At 35.0% G+C, this 21061-nt stretch overlaps 1 protein-coding gene across 4 annotated transcripts in view; it reads right to left on the bottom strand.

Moving 5' to 3' along the window:
- The window catches only part of DMD (dystrophin), a 1044614-nt gene that overhangs the window by 174579 nt on the left and 848974 nt on the right, over nt 1-21061 (bottom strand). For all 4 annotated transcript variants that reach the window (XM_054518613.1, XM_036378966.2, XM_036378958.2 and 1 more), the window contains 3 exons: nt 19179-19335; nt 11609-11729; nt 10673-10941 (listed from right to left, as the gene is read on the bottom strand). In XM_054518613.1, coding sequence (XP_054374588.1) covers nt 10673-10941; nt 11609-11729; nt 19179-19335 — 547 coding nt within the window. The remainder of the gene's footprint in view (nt 1-10672; nt 10942-11608; nt 11730-19178; nt 19336-21061) is intronic.

Raw genomic sequence — 21061 nt, 5'->3', positions numbered from 1 at the left:
TTTAAAATTATTTGTTTCTTCTTTAAGGGGTTTGGTGTAGTCTGATTCAAATCTCATTGAAACCTGGGTTTGTCAGCCTCCAGCTCAATGTGCTACACTTAGCTTGCTTTTAAACTCACCCTGTATTTTTATTTGATTTTAGTGCTCCTGGGGACAGGCGGTGTTGAGACAAAATGGATTTCAGCTGATTTAATTTTCCATCCTATATATTTTTATAAACTCAGAAATGACCAAGCAACAGTGCACTACAGTAGAATATAAATCCTCTTCTGGGATAAAAATAGTTCAAACAAAAAACATCAAGGGAGGAAGAAAATCAAATTCTCTTTAAGTTCTTTCCCATTTTGAATTCTATATTTCTAAATGAGTAACACATTACATTTTTCAAAAGTTATTTCCTGCGATTTGGAGGACTAACTCAGTATTTCTTTAAAAATAAGGTTATTAAAATTTGAATAGATGAAATGAAAAATGAACTAATGCCAGGTACTAATTTTCTTCTTTTCTGAACTCTCGAGGGAAAAAGCTATAATTTGTAGCAATGTTATATCTAGTAGAAAATATTTATTTACTAGGATGTCTAATTTAATGAACAGAAGCATACTAATAAATAGATGCAGTTATCCTGAAACACAGATTACTAGATTACTATAATTTTTGATCTATTTATTTATTTTAAATCAACAGCTGATATACAGTTTTATGATTCCTGAACAAATAGAAGCTATGCTACTGCCTTGTCATTTGTTCTGAAATTGTGTTCTCATCCATGGAGGGGGAAAAGTAAATAAGCAAATTTAGACTCTAACTCACTTTACAAGAACAACTCTAACCATGTCATGGCAGAGCCCATGACTGCTGAAGTGTTATAAACAGCTCCACACCAATTTTTCCATATAATCAAAGTCAATTACTCAGTTACTTTGCAAGAAGAGATGAAGCACCTCAGAACTGTAAATAACTAGAAGGATTTCAAAGTGTGATCTGAAAGTCTAACAATGACTACACCAAGGTCACAAGAAACATAAAGTTTCCCAAGTTTCCCTTTAGTATGGTTTCAGTCAGCACTATTAAAGCAAAAAGCACTTGCAAAGTTTATATGCTTAGGTTGTAGACTCAGTGAAATTGTTTTTAAATCATTAATAACACAGTATCTATTGCTATTAGTTAATTTGTACAAAATGTATGTTAGATATACAAACAGAAAAGGTTGAATAATAACCCGTGTTCACCAACCAAAAGCTCTTTCAGGTTATAGCAACTCCTTGTGCTCAGAAAATAGTTGCTACAAAGCAAATCTCTATTGTTCTGCAAAGCAGCATGGCATTTTAAAGACAAATGCACTATTTCACTGACTCTCCCAGTTTTGGCTTGGACAGAGTTGGTTTTCTCACTGTGGTTAAGAGAGAGAGAGCAGGGAAGGGTCAGGCAAAGGCTGGGCTGGGGCTCGTGCACAGGATGGAGCTGCTGGCCTCATGGGTGAGCCCAGGTTCTATTCCATACTCCATACCTTCCATGTCATTGCTGAGGGTTGGAAATAGGGATCCTCACCCCTGGAAGAAACCTGGGGTGTTGGCTGGAGTGGGGAAAAGAGCACCATGGAGAGTCTGGGGCTATTTTTGCCTTTTATCTCGGTGGCCAGGCATAGCCTTGGCCAGTGAATATCCTTTTTTTATGCAAATCACACAGTTTTTGTATATTTTTGCTATTAATGCTGTTGCTGTTCCTGTTAGTTTTTCTTATTTCATTGCTGCTTTTCAAGTAAATTCACCTTAATTCAGAATCTCTGTTTTTGTCTCCCTCTTATGGAGAGGAGGGTGAGGGGGAAGGGAACAGTTTCAGTGGGGTTTATTTTCCAACTGGCTTTTAAAACCAGCACACTGACAAAAAAAAGGAAAGCAGTTTAAACCAGAAAGATTGCAACACCTGTATCATAACATAACAAAACACCTCAAGCTTCCAGATATCAGCAGGCAGATGCTGTAGCTCAGGAGGAAAAATATGCACACATACAAAAGCTTAGCTTAGAGACTAAACACAGATTGTTTTTTGACACTTGACCAATATTAAACAATTCTGACAACAAGCTTCAGGAATTCCTCATGTTTTCTAACAAAAAGATAAGAGAGATCTTAAAAGAAATCTCTGCTTTCTTCTGTCATGTCTTTAAGTTTACCATGTAGGTATTTCATAATGTTTAGCCTCATAAAGTTGTTAATTACTACCTCTAGTAAGGGGAATAAAGTCTTTCAAAGAGCTTAAGGCCAAAAGAAGTTATTACAGTCCAGTCAGTCTCGAATGTCTGCAGATAGTCATGGTCAGATGGACCTGCAGCTTTTTTTTGAAAGCTCTGTGTTCCAGCTCTTGAATTAAGATTGAAATTTCCATCTCCTCTGTACGATGTGTGTGGAGTGGGCACGGGTGAAACACCAGGTCAACACAGGATCACAGAATGTCTTGGGTCAGAGAGGACCTTTAAGATCATCTATTTCCAACACTTCTGCCATGGACTGGGAACCTTTCACTAGACCAGGTTGCTCAGAGTTCCATCCAGCCTGGCCTTGAACACTTCCACATCTTTAGGGGGAGAAGGGAAATGGGCAACAGTGGCTTCTGCTGTGACTGATGAAAACTATCATTCTTACTCCAATGAACAATTGAACCTAACTAAAATAAAACAATTTTCAGGTAAAATTTAAAGAGAATAAGCATAATTTGAGTGGCATTGCTGTCTGGACAAATTAGAGTCACTGATTCAATTGCCCTATTTGTAAACTGAGGATAATACTTCTATTGCAGTCTCAGAAAGAAGATGAGAAAATTAAGTCATACTATCTGGAACATGAGAAGCACTATAAAAGTGATAAGTAGCAATTATAAAGTTTTATTATGGGTTAACCTTTGCCAAAAAATGAGGTCTTAAATTTATAAAGATGAAAATGAGAAATGTGTAACTCATTGGTTCCCTGATAAACATTCCAGGCAATCTAAAATTCATTGCACTCCCTACATCAAACAGTCCCTAGATAATTACTGGGTACCAGCACAGGAGCTTGATAAATTGATTTTACTTTGCTCATTGATTTTTCCATGTCATAGAAACAATATCATTAGAGAATCTACACACTTGATTGTTCCCAAGAATTTATTTTGTCAATGTTTTAAGAAAAGATTTCATTAGAAACACAGTACTGACAGATTTTTTCATGGAAGAAATTGCCTCATCACAGAAACAAACAACATTAAAATTAATTTCTGGTACTCTTCCCTTTTCCCTCCTCTCCTGTCTCAGTGAATGTCCATGTCTCTGGTTATATAATAATTTCTGGTATGTCCTTTTTCCTTGCATTGGAGATTTCAGTAGCAGACTATATATAGGAGATCAGAGCTATGTTATAAATACTCCTTAGATATAATTTTGCTCCCTTTAGCCACACAGCTCCCTGTGCTGCACTCACTTAGGAAAGCCTGAAGAAAATGGTCCATAGTAAGAAATGTGTTGCTTGCATTGAACTTTTTTTTCCCTCTTGGCTAAATATTTACATTTCCAGGTCATAAGAAAAAAGAAGGCTTTTGAGCAGAACCAAAACAGTTCAAGAGCATCTTTGATTTAATGTCATGTCTTGGAATGTTAATACTTCACCATCAGACTAATATCTATGCATGCTGCATTTATATGGCAAACTTGAAACAAAAAGCAATGCTAAATGTCAGAGTCCCTGCTATAACCATGCCACTTAGGTACTTAAAATTAATGTTTCATTCTCCTTCTAAAAGCTCAAGTCTCATTCTTCCCTCTGATAAACTGATAAAGAGAAATCTCTTAAAAATGTTCTGGTCTGACCTCAATTCTGGACTTCAGAGGCAGAAAACGGCAGACAAGTCTTTATACAAGTATTAGTCAGTTCTCTCAGCAGGGTATCAGAAACCAAGATCAGAGATTGCCAATACTTAAAAAGTCAAAATCTGCCTGCAGATGTGCATGCTGAACTCCCACTGAAATCAGCAGGGTGAATTCATACAAGGAAAAATTTGGCACTAAATGAAATATATTGATCTAATAATAGCATCTTCTACCAAACTGGGTTGGAGGTAGAAAAGATTTCCACCTTGAATGGTCATCCTTTTTAGAGCTCAAGAATTTTCCTGCACTAGTTGTCAGGGAAAAGCTATCAGTATTTTTTAGCCCAAACATACTTAATAAAAGTGAAAATAGTTAATATGCTCTATTAATAATGGTGTTAATACAGTTAACACAAATCTGATAGAAATTGGGTTAAATTGGTACAGTTCTTTTCCATGTGCTTGTTCTTTGTGAAGTGGTCTACAAGTAGCTGCTCCTTACACTAGCTGTGATTCCTCAGAAAGTTAATTAAAGAAAACTCATTTTTGTTTCTTCTTTGTTAGCAGGGCAATGCTGCTTTTTCTATATCACAATTATGCTACTGATTCCCAATAAGTAATACGGTGAAGAGCAGTTGTCATTTTAAAAGACAAGGATTTCACTTCTCTGCCTGCTCATCATCATTCTTATTATTCTATGTAAAACAAGATTTTTCATTCTTCCTTAAAACAGGTAGCTTGATATAGTCAAAAGACCTATGTCATCTGGTCTCTGTAAAAACTATAGGTACAGTGGTAGCATCTAAACCTGACATAAGAAATATATAACTTATTGCAAAAGAAGTCAGCAGAGGGAATGATTGTTTGCTTCAGGTATTTAAAATAGATTTAGTTTTAGGCTATTGCCATAAAGAACTCTCCAATCTTATCTGACTGATTACATAGAAAGAACATAAGGCAGATTATACTTTTAAATTAAATTTGTATCAGTAAAACTGCCTGATTATTATATACTAAACAACCACTTTTGAACATATTTCTTTTTGTATAAGAAAATAAATTGATTCATAAGCTGTTTAAATGAGATTGAGAGACCACAGGACACAACTGAGTAACTTTCATCTCCTACAAGTAAGAAACATACCAGAGGTAAAATCTGCTACAACTACATGACAAAACAGTTCATGGTTTTTAACTCAATTTCATATTTAAGAAAAGCCTTAGCAAATTAAACTTGCCCTCAACAGTGACAACAAACAACCCTACTAAATTCTCTCTTGTATAAAAATACATTTAAAAAATGGGAAAAACAACATACCAGGCTGTCACCAATTCAGTAATGTGGTTAGCTGAAGTGTCTTTGATGTATAAAAGCATCTTAAAAGTTGACCCATTAACAAACTGAACAGACTTCAAGTATTTCTTTCATTATAGCAAACTCCACAAATATTTAAATTCACAGGAATATTACATATCACAAGGACATCTGTAGGATGTCAAAGTGTTTCAGTGAGTTTCAGTATGGTTTTGGTTTATTTTAAAAAGGATTTTATTATTCTCTTATGTACTCTAATGTTGTTTTAGTTTATATTAGCAGTAAAACAGTTGATGAAGAGTTGATATTTTGTAAACTCTGGTTTTATTGACCATATTTATTTTTAAAATCTAAAGGTTCTCTATTATGCCATGAGATAATCTCCTCCTTTTATAGCATCTTACAACAATCTCTAAATTACAAATATTTTACTAATACAAAACCTGTTTAGAAAGATCATTTCTAATTTTCTTGGGAACTGATTTTTGGGTTTTGGAAAGCTGGAAAATTCATTAGTAGGAAATGGTTATTCTGTATATAATAGTTTTAAAATTCCCAGAGTCTAGCACAGAACTTATTAGGAGACTCACTTAAGGAAATAGAACATCTTAACCCAGACTGATTACAGCTCTTGCTGGTAACATCTGGCTTCAAATTAAACTGAAAAAATGTATATGCCTTTTGAAGCAGTTTAAGAACATGTCATAAATAACTATTGTATGATTCTTTCACAGAATGATTTGTATGAAATTGTAAGCTTGAGAGCCATTTGTAACTGTAATTACTTTAGTTACAGTATGAAGAAAACATTAACGCTTCCATCTCCGACACTGCAGGCAGATAGTTTCCTGTTCAACAATGAACCAATGGATGCTGTCATCTTCTAATTGTACAAACAGTTTAAAAACAACAAATCAAATAATAGTTCATAGTCTAAAGCTCTGGATATAAAACACTTTAGCATTTTTGTGGTTTTTAAAACTAAGAAAAGTAAGAAGTGTAGATATTGTAGAAAGTCTATCAGTAAAGAAAGAGAATGAAAAAATATCTCAGAAGCTGCTATATGTGTAATGCCATTTTGTGCTACAGACTGGACAGCAAGAGCTCTGCTAACTCATTTGGTGCATAGCATAATTTTATGTTAGCAAAACTTAACAAGAGAATAGGCATCACATTGCAGTCTGACCTCTATTTGGCTTAACAAGGATATGGCACTGCTTTTGATATCAAGCTGACTGGAAATTCTGGTTATCAATACAACTTCCAGGTAATTAGTTCCTGCATAGATTCTATTGATCTACTTAAAACTGATCTCCAGTATTCCAGTACTGATCTCCATTGGTAGGAGGGGATGAATGGGAACTATTGGCTTGCTTCTAGCTGTCATTCATTAATTTCCCTCTATGTGACCCCTAATAGCTCCATATAAAAATCAATTTTTTTTTGAAAGAATAGAAAATTAGCAATTACCCAAGCATTTAGAATTTTGGGATGAAAACATAAATTAAAAATTCAACAACTCTGCTGTCAGATTCTCCATATTAGGCAGCTGTCAGCAGAGTTCCCTCATAACACCACTGTAAGAGTTCACTTTGCTGAAATACCTCTTTACAGCACAGCAGTAGCTGAAGAGTACCTAAGTAGACTACAGAAAAATATATAATACTTTAAATATGATGACAATGATGAACTAACTACCCTCATTCAGTGTCCTGAAATTGAGGTTGCTGATTTAGTACTAAAATGCTTGTAATAATATGGAATTTCAATCTTTGCAAATCCACTTACTTTCTTTCTCTGGCTGGATATGAACACAACTGAAACTCAGCTAATTATTTGAAGTGATTATCTTACTTTTGTCTCATTTTGTCTCATCATAGGAAAGATGGGACAAAAAGGATTGTCCCCAGTCCCTGCACACAGTGAGCCATTTTGGAGTAGATGATGAGCAGATCAGTGATCAGTTCATTTCTGGTTTATGAATAACTGCAATCTCTATTTGGTTTACAAATAAATAAATTTCAGGCTGACATTTTTAAGTGAACGTTTGTCAGTGACATACAATTGACTTCAACTGTCAATTAAGCTGAAGAAAGTCTGAAATAAACAGCATATAATTCAACAAGAAATTGTATTAAAATTGTAAATAGGCTTTGAAAAAATAATTTAAAAGGATACTTGCAGCTTTCATGAATACCCTTGTTACATTAAATACATGAAGTCCATAATCTATACACAAAGTCTATGTAACTGCTTTACTCATAACTATAAAAGTGAATCTGCAAGAAAAACCAGCAGTTCTTAAGCAGCAAGACTAAGACTTTCATGAAAATTCCTTGCAGAAAAATACAAGACTTATGTCACCAAATTCTGTTGGTGCTTTTCACAGTTATCAATCATTATACTGAGTCAAGGTGCCCTCTTTTTGTGACAGTGAGGGAGAGCTAATTATCCTATAGCAGACTGGAGTTAATTGAAAAAAGTCTACCTGATTCTACAGGAATAGCCCTTTATTTGGAAGATGTTCTAGAGATATGCACTTCTATTTTGGACTAAAGAAACCATAGACACTACTGCCCACTCTTCATTATTTTTGTTGTTGAGTTTTTTTCTTTTTTTTTTTTGAGTTTGGTTTTGTTTGGTTGTTTTGTTTTGTTTCACAGAGGTTGTAAAAAAAAAAAATAGGATGTAGTTATACTCATGGAGTGTAGAGGCTCTGCTGTTCCCTTACAGTGCTGTGTATGACAGAAAACTGAAGCAGTTATATTCCTGCCAGTGGTATGTTAAAATATCACTGGCAGAAAAAAGTGCTTTGCATTGTGCTCTCCTGAGTATGTTCAGAATAGCCAAACTATCTTTAGCTAAAAATAAACCACACCATTAAAATTGGCTTATCAGGCACAAAACTCTGTGCACAACATCTCAAAACAATGGCTTTTAATTTAAGAAACATAATTTTCCAGAGTGGAAAAGTATAAAAACCTGAAACTTCCTATGGGTACTAATTTCTGTTAGTATTTCTCTGCAGATTTCTGCAGAGAGACAACAAAACAGTGAGGAGGTATCAGCACGACATGTAATGATTGTTGCATGCTGCTAGCATAATCATTATCACAGTTTTGCATGGCAAAGGAGAATCTTTGGGGAATAAAGGGAGAAAAATTAGTTCTACCATCAGTTCCTGGAATGGGTCTTTGAATAAAGTACCAAGTGGATGATGTAGGCATGATTGCATATCAGTTGCATAGCAGCAAAAGCTTAATATAAAATCTGAGTGGTGGTCTCATGAGACCCTAAGTGTTCCAGGCATGCTGATGCAAATAACATTTTGTTAGTGACGGCAAGGAGAAAGCACCATTGAATTTGCTGCGGAGGGGAGTAAAAGTCATAGGCCATGTCAAATATATGACTTGAGCTACAATCAAGCTGATCAGGCAATGGATATTAAGGGACTAATAATAGATTCATTTGGACTTGAACTAAATTTAAGACAGATGGTTTCTGGACAGAAAGATATGCTTGGAAGGGAGACAGAAAGAATGTGTGTTATTAAGAAAGTAAGCTACATTTCAGCCTGCAGATAAGACCACTCATATGAGAGAAGAAAAAAGAGAGAATGACAAATGACAGCAGAGAAGTCTGAAGAATAGTTTGGTTCTAGATACCCTCTAGTCTAGGTTGCATCCTTTGGAGCAGATGGTGAAACTATCTCTTGTCCTCACAGTCAGAGATGAACACCAATTTGTACATTAATGCAGATGAAGCATGTGTAATAATAATATTACAACATTAATACTGATCCAATAAGGATCCACTATTAGTATGAGTTCAAAGTTATACCATGACCTTAGCAGCTCCAGCATCTATAACTAAAGAGGACAGTGACAAATGGCACTAACTTAAACACATTCCCCAGGAAGTTATTCATGAGGTTAGGTTTGGTAAAGCTATTGTAATCCTAATTAAGAGAAGGATTTGTAAGACATGCAATTGCATATGACCAATGTTTTGAAGATCTGCTCAGAAGATGCTTGGGTTTCTTTAGATGTATAGAGAGAAATTAGGTAATTTCCCTCATACTGTAATATCAGTCATGATGTTCATCCTAAAAACCAGAGCAAGAATGAAACAGTTGGATAATGTTTGGCTGATAATATAGTCAATAAAGAACAAAACCTCACTTTTTACTAACAACTTTTAACTGAAGGTAATGTAACTTCAACAAATTTAGCTTTTGCAAACATTTGCAAAGGAAGAGTATTTAACCGTTAAGTGAATAGATTATTAAGTCATTAATTATGTTATCTAGAATGTATTTATTTATTTTTTAAACCATAACAGGACTCAGAACTGTAATTATGGAGTCAACACTCCTGCTCATAGCTTTAGAATTAAGCAACTTGCTTTGTTTTCCAGTAATAGCAGAGATTCAGTGCTTCTGTTCAGGATATTGTCTTCAAAATTAAAAAAAACCCCAAACATTGTTTTAATAGCATTTTCTGAGAATTTATAAATCGATTTCTTCTGTTCATTTATGAATTTAAATGAAGATAAACAAATTTTGCAGCTAGCTGTTCATCAGCTACTATTTCATTTGTTCTTGTACAGCATCTGCATAGGACGCTCATTAAACTTTCTGTGTGATTACAACTCGAGGACTTTCATTTTAATAAACTACATTAGATTTTAGAGGAATATTTTTCTTGCCATTAGTCATTCTACTTCCTCTTTCTTAGATCCTAATGTTCATCTAGAGAAAATAACAGTTAGCTCAGGTCTCTTTCAAAATGACTGATGATTCCCATTTATGTGACTGGAACAGAGGCACTTTGTTCTTATCAAAATGGCAGCTGCCTCTATTGTGCTCTGGCTGAAGGAATCCTGTATTATTTATCAAGTCTGTCCATGGCAGTCATGCTGAAGGAGGACAAGTCTGCCCAAGTTTCTCGATAAGCAATGATTTTATGAAACAACCCTTAAAAGCAGATAAGCATTAAGTTATAGAAAATAATGACAATTTTTCTGGGATTGCTGCTTTTTTTTAAGACTATCTTTAGTTATGAAGCCTATTTATCAAAAAAGACAGATCAAATGCCATCATAATGAAAAACTATATATTTCAAGTTGTATAAATTTTACTCTACAATTATATAGAAACAACTGCGTATTCATCATGCTTAAGAAAATATGATATAGAAAAAAATTAATTCAATAGAATTTTATCATATATTCTCCTATCTACTTTATTTTGCTTTCTTTAACTGCCAATTTTGCATCTCCTGAGTTAACAGTGAGTGTGCTGAGGATTTTTACACATTTCTATGGTGCTTTTACCCACGTCAGCAATATACATTCTCAATGAGGATCCTGTTGCATTTTAACTTCTGAAATCATAAAACTGGTACAAAGTATGGTACAAAGGTATCAATTTCTCACCCTAAAAGATAATGGCAGATATGGAGATTCATGTAATGAACTATTTAATACTCATAAATACTGATACATGTCAGGTACCTTGACTTTTTCCAAGTGATCCTGCAGAGAGTCGATGAGCAGATCCCCCACTGGCTGCCAGGACCCCTTGAATGCCTCAGCCTGGCGCAGCTTCAGGTCCAGCTCATCCATGGCCTCCTGAAGGCCCTGCAGTCTCTCAAGAGCATCGTCGATCTTCTTTTGCCAGTCAGCAGACTGCAGATTCAGCTTGTCCCACTCAGTTCTGACCTCATCTGCTTGCCTTTGCAGAAGTTTGGTGACATTCTGGGCTCTCTCCTCAGGTGACAGATCTAAATGTGAAAGTGGAGAGGCTTTAAGGACATATTCTATCTTAGAACTGATACAGTTGCCATCTGGATAGGTTAAAATCTCTCTAAGAAACTCTTCATAACCAAAGACACCTGTGAAATTTGCTTTATTAATGTATTCTTGTTTTACAGTATCTTAAAAACCTTAAATCTTGCCACCATAAAAATCAGCAAAATCTGCATTTAAGTACATAAAGGTATTTTGAAACATGCAAGGTGTAGCTAGAAGTTTATCAACTGATTCAGCATAATTTTTCTGCACATAGATAAATATTAATCACTGTGAAGCTTTTGCTGCAATTAGGTGGATTTGGGATCTCCTGTAGTACCGAGACTACAAGGTGAATTTTAGCTTAAATTGCAGCTTTGAGCCCTCAAATGAGGCTATAATTATAGACAGGTCCTGAAGGTTTAAAGGCAGTTTCAAAATCTGCTTATAAATATGCATGTCTATTTAGTACCACAGTGTTCAGAGGGATTGCTAAGGCTTGCTTTCATCTATATTTTTAGCTTAGTTTCTGAACGCTGGCATTCAGCTCGGAGTGTAAAAGGAATGCTTTCAGAGCTGCTGGCAGGATTTATTTAATCATCACTGATCATCACTGATCTTCCCAGCAATGTGTTACTGCCCTGCTCTTGCTTCAATTACCTCTGGGTTCTGGGCAGACCTTCTCCAGTGCCTCCACGGGCTGCTCAGCCAGGAAGATTCTCACAGTCTCAAGGGCACTCCTGATAACAGGTTCTTTTGTTTTTAGCTCTCTCTTGAAAGTCTACGAGACAAAATTATTGTAAGTGGATCTATACGGAAATACCAAGTCAGAATAGCAATGTCAGAACAAAATTTCCAGCAACAGCTTCTTGTGTGTATAAGAAGCAATAAAACACACACACACACACACACACATGAAAATAATCAGCTTTTGCTTAACCTGAAATCACATTGTGTTCAAAAGAGCAAATGTGTTCTTAGCATACTGCATTTTTCTTTCCTCAGCAGCAGGTCCTTTTACTCTTTTGCTCTCTTCTACACCCTGCTTTTAAAGGACCATGAGTAAGTTACTCAAGATTAGTATCAGAAGCTTCGGTAGGTCACTGAAAGTGCACATATCTCAGTATTTATTTATTAATTTCTCTATTTTTGTTAATGAGAATATAAGAGCCTATTAGACTGATTCCAAATGGAAAACACACAAAAATGCAGATGAAATCCTGCCTGAGGTTGAATTTTGCACTGGTTCTTCTGCATGTTGCAGTGAATTTATCTAAATGGTCCTTACCACTCTTTTATTTCTATGTTTTCTTCCATATTTATGAAACATTGTTGAATACATACAGTTTCAAGCAGCATAGAGGTAAAATATGCAGGTAATTTAATAGTACAGTGTAACACAAAACACAATACTGCAAAAAGGAGAGCCATATGCCATGGGTAGAAAACAGATATTTTACTGCAGGGATTAGAAAATTCTCTTTACAACACCAGCATTATATAAGTTTGTAATGTAATAAATGCACCAATTCAGTCAAATTAATTATTAAAGAAAATTTGTTTTTCTATGAGAACTAATGAAGGATTATAAATTCAATATTAAAAAGATCATTACACTTTGAATTATATTTGATATGTGACTCTCTGTTCAGGAAATACCTACCAGAACTAATAGTGGGAACAGGTACAGTTTATAATGTGAGAACTCACAGGTAAAATGTTCTTAACACGTTTCAGGAAAGTAAATTTCAGAAAAAAACTACATTATTCTACTATAAACATTTAAATACACTTTCTTTTAAATGGTGAAGAACTGACCATAGGGTTTGTAGCTATTCTTGGGGAAAACCCTTAAGCAAAGTCTGCTTTGTTGAAGGAAATAACAAAGCAAAAAATCTTAATATTGTGTCAAGGACAAAAATGGGACTGGAATCTTTTCACAGAATCAATCTGCTATCATAAAAAAAAATCTGTAATTTGATTAATACCTGAGATAAATATTTTAAACAATCATGATGACCTTTAAAAACAATACCAATTTTCACAAATAAAAAAGTGCACTGTATATTAACAAGTAAGCTACCACTGGACAATTTTTGCATAAAACCTGAGTGGAGTTACTACAGGGCTGAAAGAAAAATGTCAAACTTAGACATTTTTAGGTTTATAATTCTTATAATTCATACTTGACTCTTGCATGAAGTGCAATAGAAAGAGGAAATATAATAAGCCTTTTTCATGCCTCCAAATGAGGAAAATCTATTCCTTTAATTAGCCCTTGTGTTCATCTCACATCATTCTGTCCCAATAGAATGGTGTGGCAGGTCTGCAGGTCAAGTGAGCCAGCAGGAAGCATAACTTAGAATCCAGCACAGTAATTTTCATGGACTGTGTGCTTTGCTCTCTGCTGATTGTATTAAAAGCACCATCAACAGCCAAAACCACTTAAACCAGTGGATTTTAAACATTAAATGGTGTAACAGCTTAAAGATATAATATGCTTTAGAAATGTTTCCAAAGATGTATTATTTGTCAGAAATGCCTGTGCCCCAAACCAGTCAGAAAGGAAGCACTTGCACAAAGGTCTGCTCTGCAAACACGCCCCAAGAGCAGGAAGGAGCCCCCAGTATTCCAGGGGAACACAGAAATACACTGACTGTGGAGAATAGCTAAAAGCCAGAAACACCTCTGAACTATGCATTTGGGAGTGAGTAAGGACATCTTTAAGGACTGCTGCTGCTGTAGACAGGTCACCCTGGCTCTGTACATGTGCACACCAGGAGAAGGACAAAAAATACCTACTTTCAGCTTGTAATGTTTTTGCAGAAAACTACAGCAATCAAATACACTGAGTGGCATTATCTTTCCAAAAGAACTTTAAAGCCACAGTCCTCCTGTACCTCTTGTGCAACAGAAGGAGAACATATGTGAAATGAATCCCATAAAGCCTGTGGGCAGGAATCATTGTGTCTTCCTCAGAACAACAGACAAATGCTAATAGGAACTTCTGACTTTGCACATTTTGTATTTTGTCACAAACAGAAAAGGTGCCTTCTTTATTAATAAAGGAAAACTGAGCCAATGTGTCAAACTTTTTTCCCCCCAACTTGTCCAGTCTGAATGCTGGAGCTGGTGGAGGCAATTATAGTCTGTAAAATTATAGTCCTGAGTTATAGAGTAATACACAGTATTTACAGTTTTCATCTCCTTCCCTCGTTTTGATGTGCAGATTTCTACCAAGTTAAAATATGTTTCAATTAAAGAAATTTGAAAAGGAGAGGATGAAAAAAACATGAGGCTGAAGCAGTAGGACAGAACAGCATTAAAAATAATGAATGCTCATTTCATACTGACCCATTCCAAAAGAAAGTTCTTACTGTATGAAGATAAAGCTGCTTTTTGGATTAAAGTTTTGTTGTGAGACATGTATACATTACCAGTAAAAATCATAAATAGCAACTTTTTTTTTTTTGAGGGAAAAAAAAGGAATTTATCTATCTAGAGCCCTGACAAATACATCTTTATAATAACTAGGCCATCACTGAAAGCAGACTTAGCCTAAATTAATTTCTAATGTACAACTAATGATTGCAGGCTAATTTCATTGAATTCCTTAACTTCTTCCACACTTCCTGGTGACTGTAGAGGAAATCGAATACACATAATGTATGACCTGACAAAAAAGTAAGTAAACTACTTTATTTAAGCATGTCTATTTGTCATCAACACTACAGCAGTAATGGCATTCTGTCCACCATTTTAATAATGCATATATTGATCAGCTTATCTCGGACCTCTACCACCTCATGAGTGTCCTTAAATCTCTTTAAATGAGAAACAATGATTGTTTAAATTGAAAAATGAAAATATAATGAGAAAAAGAGTTGCATTAGTAAAACCAACATTAATCTCTGTTAGTTAAAAACTAGGAATTTTTACTGTTCAAAGTATTTTAACGATAAAGAGTACGATCATATTAATTCAACACATTTGCCAAACAGAATGCTTTTCAAAATAGGGGGTTTTTCCTAATAGTTAGAAGTAGATATCAACTGTGGACCCATAACTGGTTAATGTGTTGAAGCAGGAACTGTACTCCTCCTTAGGCAGTCATGCTACAGATTTCATGTGAAAGGGTTTTCATGGAATTGTTAATAAGTGCCTTCTATGTTCATAAATGCTATTTATGCTGTTAATAAAATCACTACACAGCAAATGAGGCAACTCTTAAAAGAATGAAAGACATAGCAGGCAATCTGCATGATGCCTGAGTTACTTAAATTAGATTAACAGTAACATGCACACAGTTGTTAATTCAATTTCACTAAAGCAATATTTTGATACTTAGCAAAACAAAGAAAAATGTAAGATAATTAAATAATGTTTTGAAGAACAGGAGTATTTTTTATCATTGACTAACACCACCACCACTACTCCTCCCCACACATTCTAAGACTTTGGAATAGAGACAATTTCTTACAAAAATTGAAAAAATGACCTACTATATGTATAAGTATAATAATATAATATTATAGATAATATTATAAAATATACATAAGTATATGTAAAAAATAAAATATAAAATATATTTTAAATAAATATATTAAAATATATTAGAATATATAATATAATAAAATATACATAAGTATATGTAGAAATATCAGTTATGTGGGTATATTTGCGATACATTACAAATTTCCTTGTCTAAAAAGCACCTCACATTTATAACACAACAATGATTTTAACTGCATGGATACCCCTCTTCTCAGTTGAGTTCAAGCTTGCCTCTGGCACAGATTCAAACATTTGAAATTTTAATCTGAATCCTACTCTTAAAATTTTTAAGGCAAATCTTGGCAACTAGGAGCACTCAAGTGGTAAGAACTGACTTCTTTAAATCTCTTTTTATGATTCTCTGTGGTATTTCAGATGCTCTTCTGAATGATAGAGAAGTTAAATATGTTTGCTCCTCTTTAAATTTTACCTTTAAGGGAAAAAAATAAAAACAGCTTGCAACACTTTAGAAAAAGGATTCAGGCATAAAATCGTGTTGGCATTCATCGCGTTATTTCTCAATTGAATCAGTTAAACTGCATTTAAACAGTCTTCCCCTGATGAGACTCATTCACTCATCAAGTGAAGAACTTAGCTGGGCATTACCTGACAAAAACAATCCTTCACAGAAGGAAAACCAAACATTGTATTTATGAAGAAAGACCAAAACTGGAGATTTTAGTCATTTAAAAGATTGGTCAGATCTGATAGGTGCTTCTCTAGTTTGCTGAAGACTAATTTTCAGAATTACAAAATGAAGAGTCAGCAGATTCTTTTTCTCAAGATCAACACAGAACTACTGTTTAGTTTCACATGCAACATCCTGAGAGCTAAGCTCTGCTCTTAAGCAAAGGCCCAAACCTCTCAGCTTTCCAGTACTGGGCTCCAGTTTTAAGCTAGATAATTGTACACTTGTGAAAACATTTGAAAACATTTTTCTTATATTCAGAAATCAGCTAAGATTCCAATATAGCCATTGTATATCTGCTTCTTTAAAAGAACCTTTTAGAGTGACAAAGTCCATAATGCCCAGGGGAAAAATATCTCCAACTAACCAACCAACCAACCAACCAACCAACCAACCAACCCACCAACTCATCCACCAACCAACCAACTAATAAACCAACCAACCAACTAACATGTTTCAAACATAGATTTTGTCAATGGCAACTCGAAGTCAACTTCCATGTTGACTGTTTTTCCTTTTTCTGTCAGAGACAGTTGAAGATCAGACAAGGCAAATTAATTTCATGTATTCTGTTATGTTCTTTTTTCCACAGGGAATCAGCATACCTACACTCATGCTTCTGAAATGCTACAAAATAGGAAAAGGAAAAAGTATTTCTGAAAGGAAATAAAGCATTCTAGCTTTGATACTAGACAGGATGACCAAAGCTCTTTGTTATGTACCTGCAAGTAGCAGAGAAGTTAAAAAAGAGAACTGAGATCTATTTTATGAAGTCATTTGGCCCCTACTCATAGTATCCTAATTTTATACAATAATTCTTATCCCTAAAAATTCCAAATACTTCATTTGTTTGGTGTGTGACAGAGACATCACTGAAGACTTCATTGCTGAAGACTTCATCACTGAAGACTTGCCAGCTTTATGATGAATTCTTGGAAACCCTTAAACTGCTTTAGAGAAATATATAACACTAGAATACTATAAGAAGTAATTTCTTTAGATAAAAAAAAATTTCTTCTGTCAAGGAGAAAATGTTTTCAAAAACTTAAATATTATTTAGGCGGAAAAAGTTTTGTTGTAACAACTCTATAGAAATCTCTCTCTAACTCTTGTTTTGGCTCAAGAGGTGTCTTTGGAGAAAGAGTTTGAGTTAATGTCACACTGACTTAAAGCAACATCTATATTGCTTCTTTCATCCTGATATTCCGGATAGCCTTTCAAACTACTTTATGGAAGTTGCTACTTTATGGCTAAAACAGACCTCAGGCTTCTCTTAACTTTCATGGTTATATATAACACTTGCCTTAACTTTCTTAGGGGAAAGGTGAAAAAAGGAAAGGTGCTGCCCCGTAAAGTCATGGATGTTTTCACCTCACTGTCTCTGTGATAGTGCTTTAAGTCCCACATAAAATTTTGTGAGAAAGACACATCCTACACATCACATCTCCAGAGGGAAGACCTAGGAAATGTGACGAAAATGCCCCTTGCAGAAAAACATTATACTATCTTAGAAAAATTTGCCACTGAGAGAGACAGAGATGTTTTTTGTTCGTCTTTCCCTTTTGCTTTCTCAATCGTTCAGTGAAGATAGGTCCCTTGACAAACCATATTGACACTATTTCCCATCACTTTGTTGCATTAGAGGAATGCCTGTGTGCCTGTGGAAAAAGCCATGTCTCACTTGTACTTCCTGACTTTTCACAAACTCAGGCTCTTAAAGCAGCAAGATATGTCATGTTTGCTTTGCAAATTTGATCTCATTATCTGTCCTCAAATATTTCCCTCCCCATGAGAAAGGACAATATGTTAGAGCAATATTAATATACAGCTACCTGATGAACAGAAAAAGCACTGATTTTATTTTGTTTTAAAGCACCATTTCACATTTCTCCATAAAACAATAAAATCAGAGATTTAGGAACTTCACAAGCAGTACCTTTTGTGGCAAGTTTTCCAAAGGAAGTTACATATATACAGCACAATGCTTTGAGAGGATGATCATTGCATTTGGAATATTCTTTTCTCATGAAATCAAGTTGACAGACTGATAATTTAAATTTTTCAACAAAAATTACATTTGTTTGAAATAACTTTTTAGGTAACGCCCTGAAGCATAATTGGACATCAAACAGGAAGTAAAAACCTTCTATGATGTCATTAAAGACACATGGAGATGAAGGAGAGGAGAGCTTGAATGTATATTGAACAATAAAGGTACTAGAACTGAGATTTGTCATTCAGACCTGAATAGACCTCAATGGCATAACCAAATTACTGGCATATGAAATTCAAGACTGTTTAGGTGAAAGCAGACATTGTGTTAGCATCAGACTGGTGTGAATTGATTAAACACTGAAGACATACATTAAGCATACCCTCATCACAACAAAAAATCAGTGTGAATCTTTGTCTGAAGAATTATTCTTGAAGTGTTATTCTGGGAGTTGCTCATTTGGTGGGTTTAAAAGAAAAGCCAAACAACTTCAAGAGTACAAGTGCCCTATTATAGGTTCTCTTTTAATACCAATCTCACTCTAGAATGGTCCCCCATAAGAATTTCCACAAGAATTCCCTGATGAAACCAGTATGAACCACAGACAGTTTTCACAACAGTTTCATGGTGCAGAGTCGTGCAATAGAACTAATACCAGCTACTCTTGTCACAAATGTTCCCAAAATCCAAACTAAGGTTTCAAAAAGTATACATGAAGTTGGAATGCCTGATCTAGAAAAACAATCAGAGCTAATTATTTAATCCTCAAAAATTACTAGGTTAGTAATTGTTCTGGCTATGAAATCTGCCTGTCTCTGACAGGTCTCTGAAGGGCATGGGCATTGACCCCTCCTTCTCCAAAAGGCTGATTTTCTCTGCTGTGTTTGAAAGCTATAGCTGGAATTCTTTCCAACAAGGACTGTGCTATGCAGCACTAGACAGCAAAGGAAAAAAACATGACCAAAAGATAATTAAGAAAAAAAACCCCAACATACCCGATGAATATCATTCTGTTTCTGCACAGTGGGGAGATCTCCACCAATGGGTGCTTGCTGTTTTAATTCATCCTCCTTCAACTGCAGCCATGCCAAAAGTTCCTGAAGAGAGAGATGTAATCGCTTCCACTGGTCGGTACTGGCTTCCAAATGGGATCTGAAAGCATGTGTTAAATAAAAAATACATTCAGTCACAGTGGAAGTAAAAACCAAAATGTACAAGCTTATTTACTGAGAAAGATCCTAGTGTTTCATTAAGTTAATGATTTTTGAATAGCTTCAGTAGCTTTGAATTAGATTCTGGCAACACAGATTTAAATTTGGTTCCACAGTCTTGGCTTTTTTTCACATCTCCTGATTTTTGTTTTTGATTGGTTGAGTTTTTTTTTTGCTTTTTAGTTTCCCTCTTCAGCAGTGAGTAATGGCTGTGCTGAATTGTCAGTCTCACTAGAAGTGCACAAATATTATGCAGGACTAGCATGAGAAATGTAGTCATCACTTAAGATTACTAGGAAATTATTTACCTGAAATGTAGAGAGTAGTTTCCCTACTCAGTGAAGAGCAAGCATTTCTCTAAACCACTTCACAAACCATTCAACTTACATAAGATTCATTCTCTTAATTTATTAAAGTAAGAGAACCAATGTCATTCTTTAAAAAAAGTCACAAGGAAATTGTTAGAGCCAATAGAATCCTCATACACACTATCCAGCTTAATATCAGTGCCATTTAAACAGAGATATAATGAAACTATTTGAAACACTGGGCAAAATTAAAAGACAAAATAGCATTTTATGCAAAAAAGGTCTCCATAAGGACATTTTATAAATATTTCCTCTATATATGCATAAATGTGTTTTTTTGGGATCACGTATTGAGCTTCTAAATTCCTGCAACTGTTTTCTGTGGCTGGACTGACAAAATCTTCACTTTTTTCTGTAACAGAGATAAACCCACTAAAATTTTGTCTTTCTGGACTTATTAATATGCTATTTTTTAATTTCTGGTTAGGGAAAAATTCCACCTCCAAGTAACATAAGAAATCCTCTTAGTAACTCAAACCAAAGGAGTATTACATAACAGTAAAGTAAAAAAGTGTGCTGGGAAATAAAGACAAATTTTCTTTTATTTCATGCATTTCTGTTTAAGTTCTAGCTTTGTTCATATAACATTTATCTTCTTCTACAGTGATTGTATATAAAATCATTCTCTTCTGACACTCAGAAATCTACTCCTATACCTTATATATAATGTTCTATAAAGAAATGTGAAAAATAGGGACTCAGCATTTTTGCAAACCTTATTACTTAGTTTGGATATGGAAATGATGAATTGATGAAGGTAGGGACAGTTGCATTTCTCTGAAATGCTTGGTGAATCCTGTCTTCTTTCCAACCTCTTACATCAGGTAGAGTGGCAAGGAAAGAGAAAGGAAAGGGACAGATCAGCCAAACATGGAAAGAAAATTCAGCTGCTCTCAAAGTATGTGAGCTAATGCAAAATCTTCTCTTTTTTCAAATGTAAATGCTACATGTGAAGGACACACATAGATCCTACACGTGAAGGACACTCCTAGACCAGGCCTTTTGATCTGCTCTCTCATTGGACATCTGGGAGCTGGGGCAAAACTGCTTCACAGCAGGGGGAGGCCAGTCCTGCAGGCAGTGAAGTCTGGAGAAGGCACTGCAAGCTAAAAAATTAGATTATATGTATGTTTATATGTGATAAATTATTTACAGTTAGGGTGGTGAGGCACTAGAACAAATTGTGCAGAGTAGTTGTGGGTGCCCCATCACTGGAAGGGCTCAAGGCCAGGCTGGATGTAGCTTTGAGCAAGCTGAATATGTTCTTGCCCATGCAGGGGGGTGGCACTGGATGACCTT

The sequence above is a fragment of the Molothrus ater genome, chromosome 2 (genome assembly GCF_012460135.2).
Source record: "Molothrus ater isolate BHLD 08-10-18 breed brown headed cowbird chromosome 2, BPBGC_Mater_1.1, whole genome shotgun sequence".
Classification (NCBI taxonomy): domain Eukaryota; kingdom Metazoa; phylum Chordata; class Aves; order Passeriformes; family Icteridae; genus Molothrus; species Molothrus ater.
Note: the sequence above shows the minus strand (reverse complement) of the source record. Positions and strands in the feature narration are given on the sequence as shown.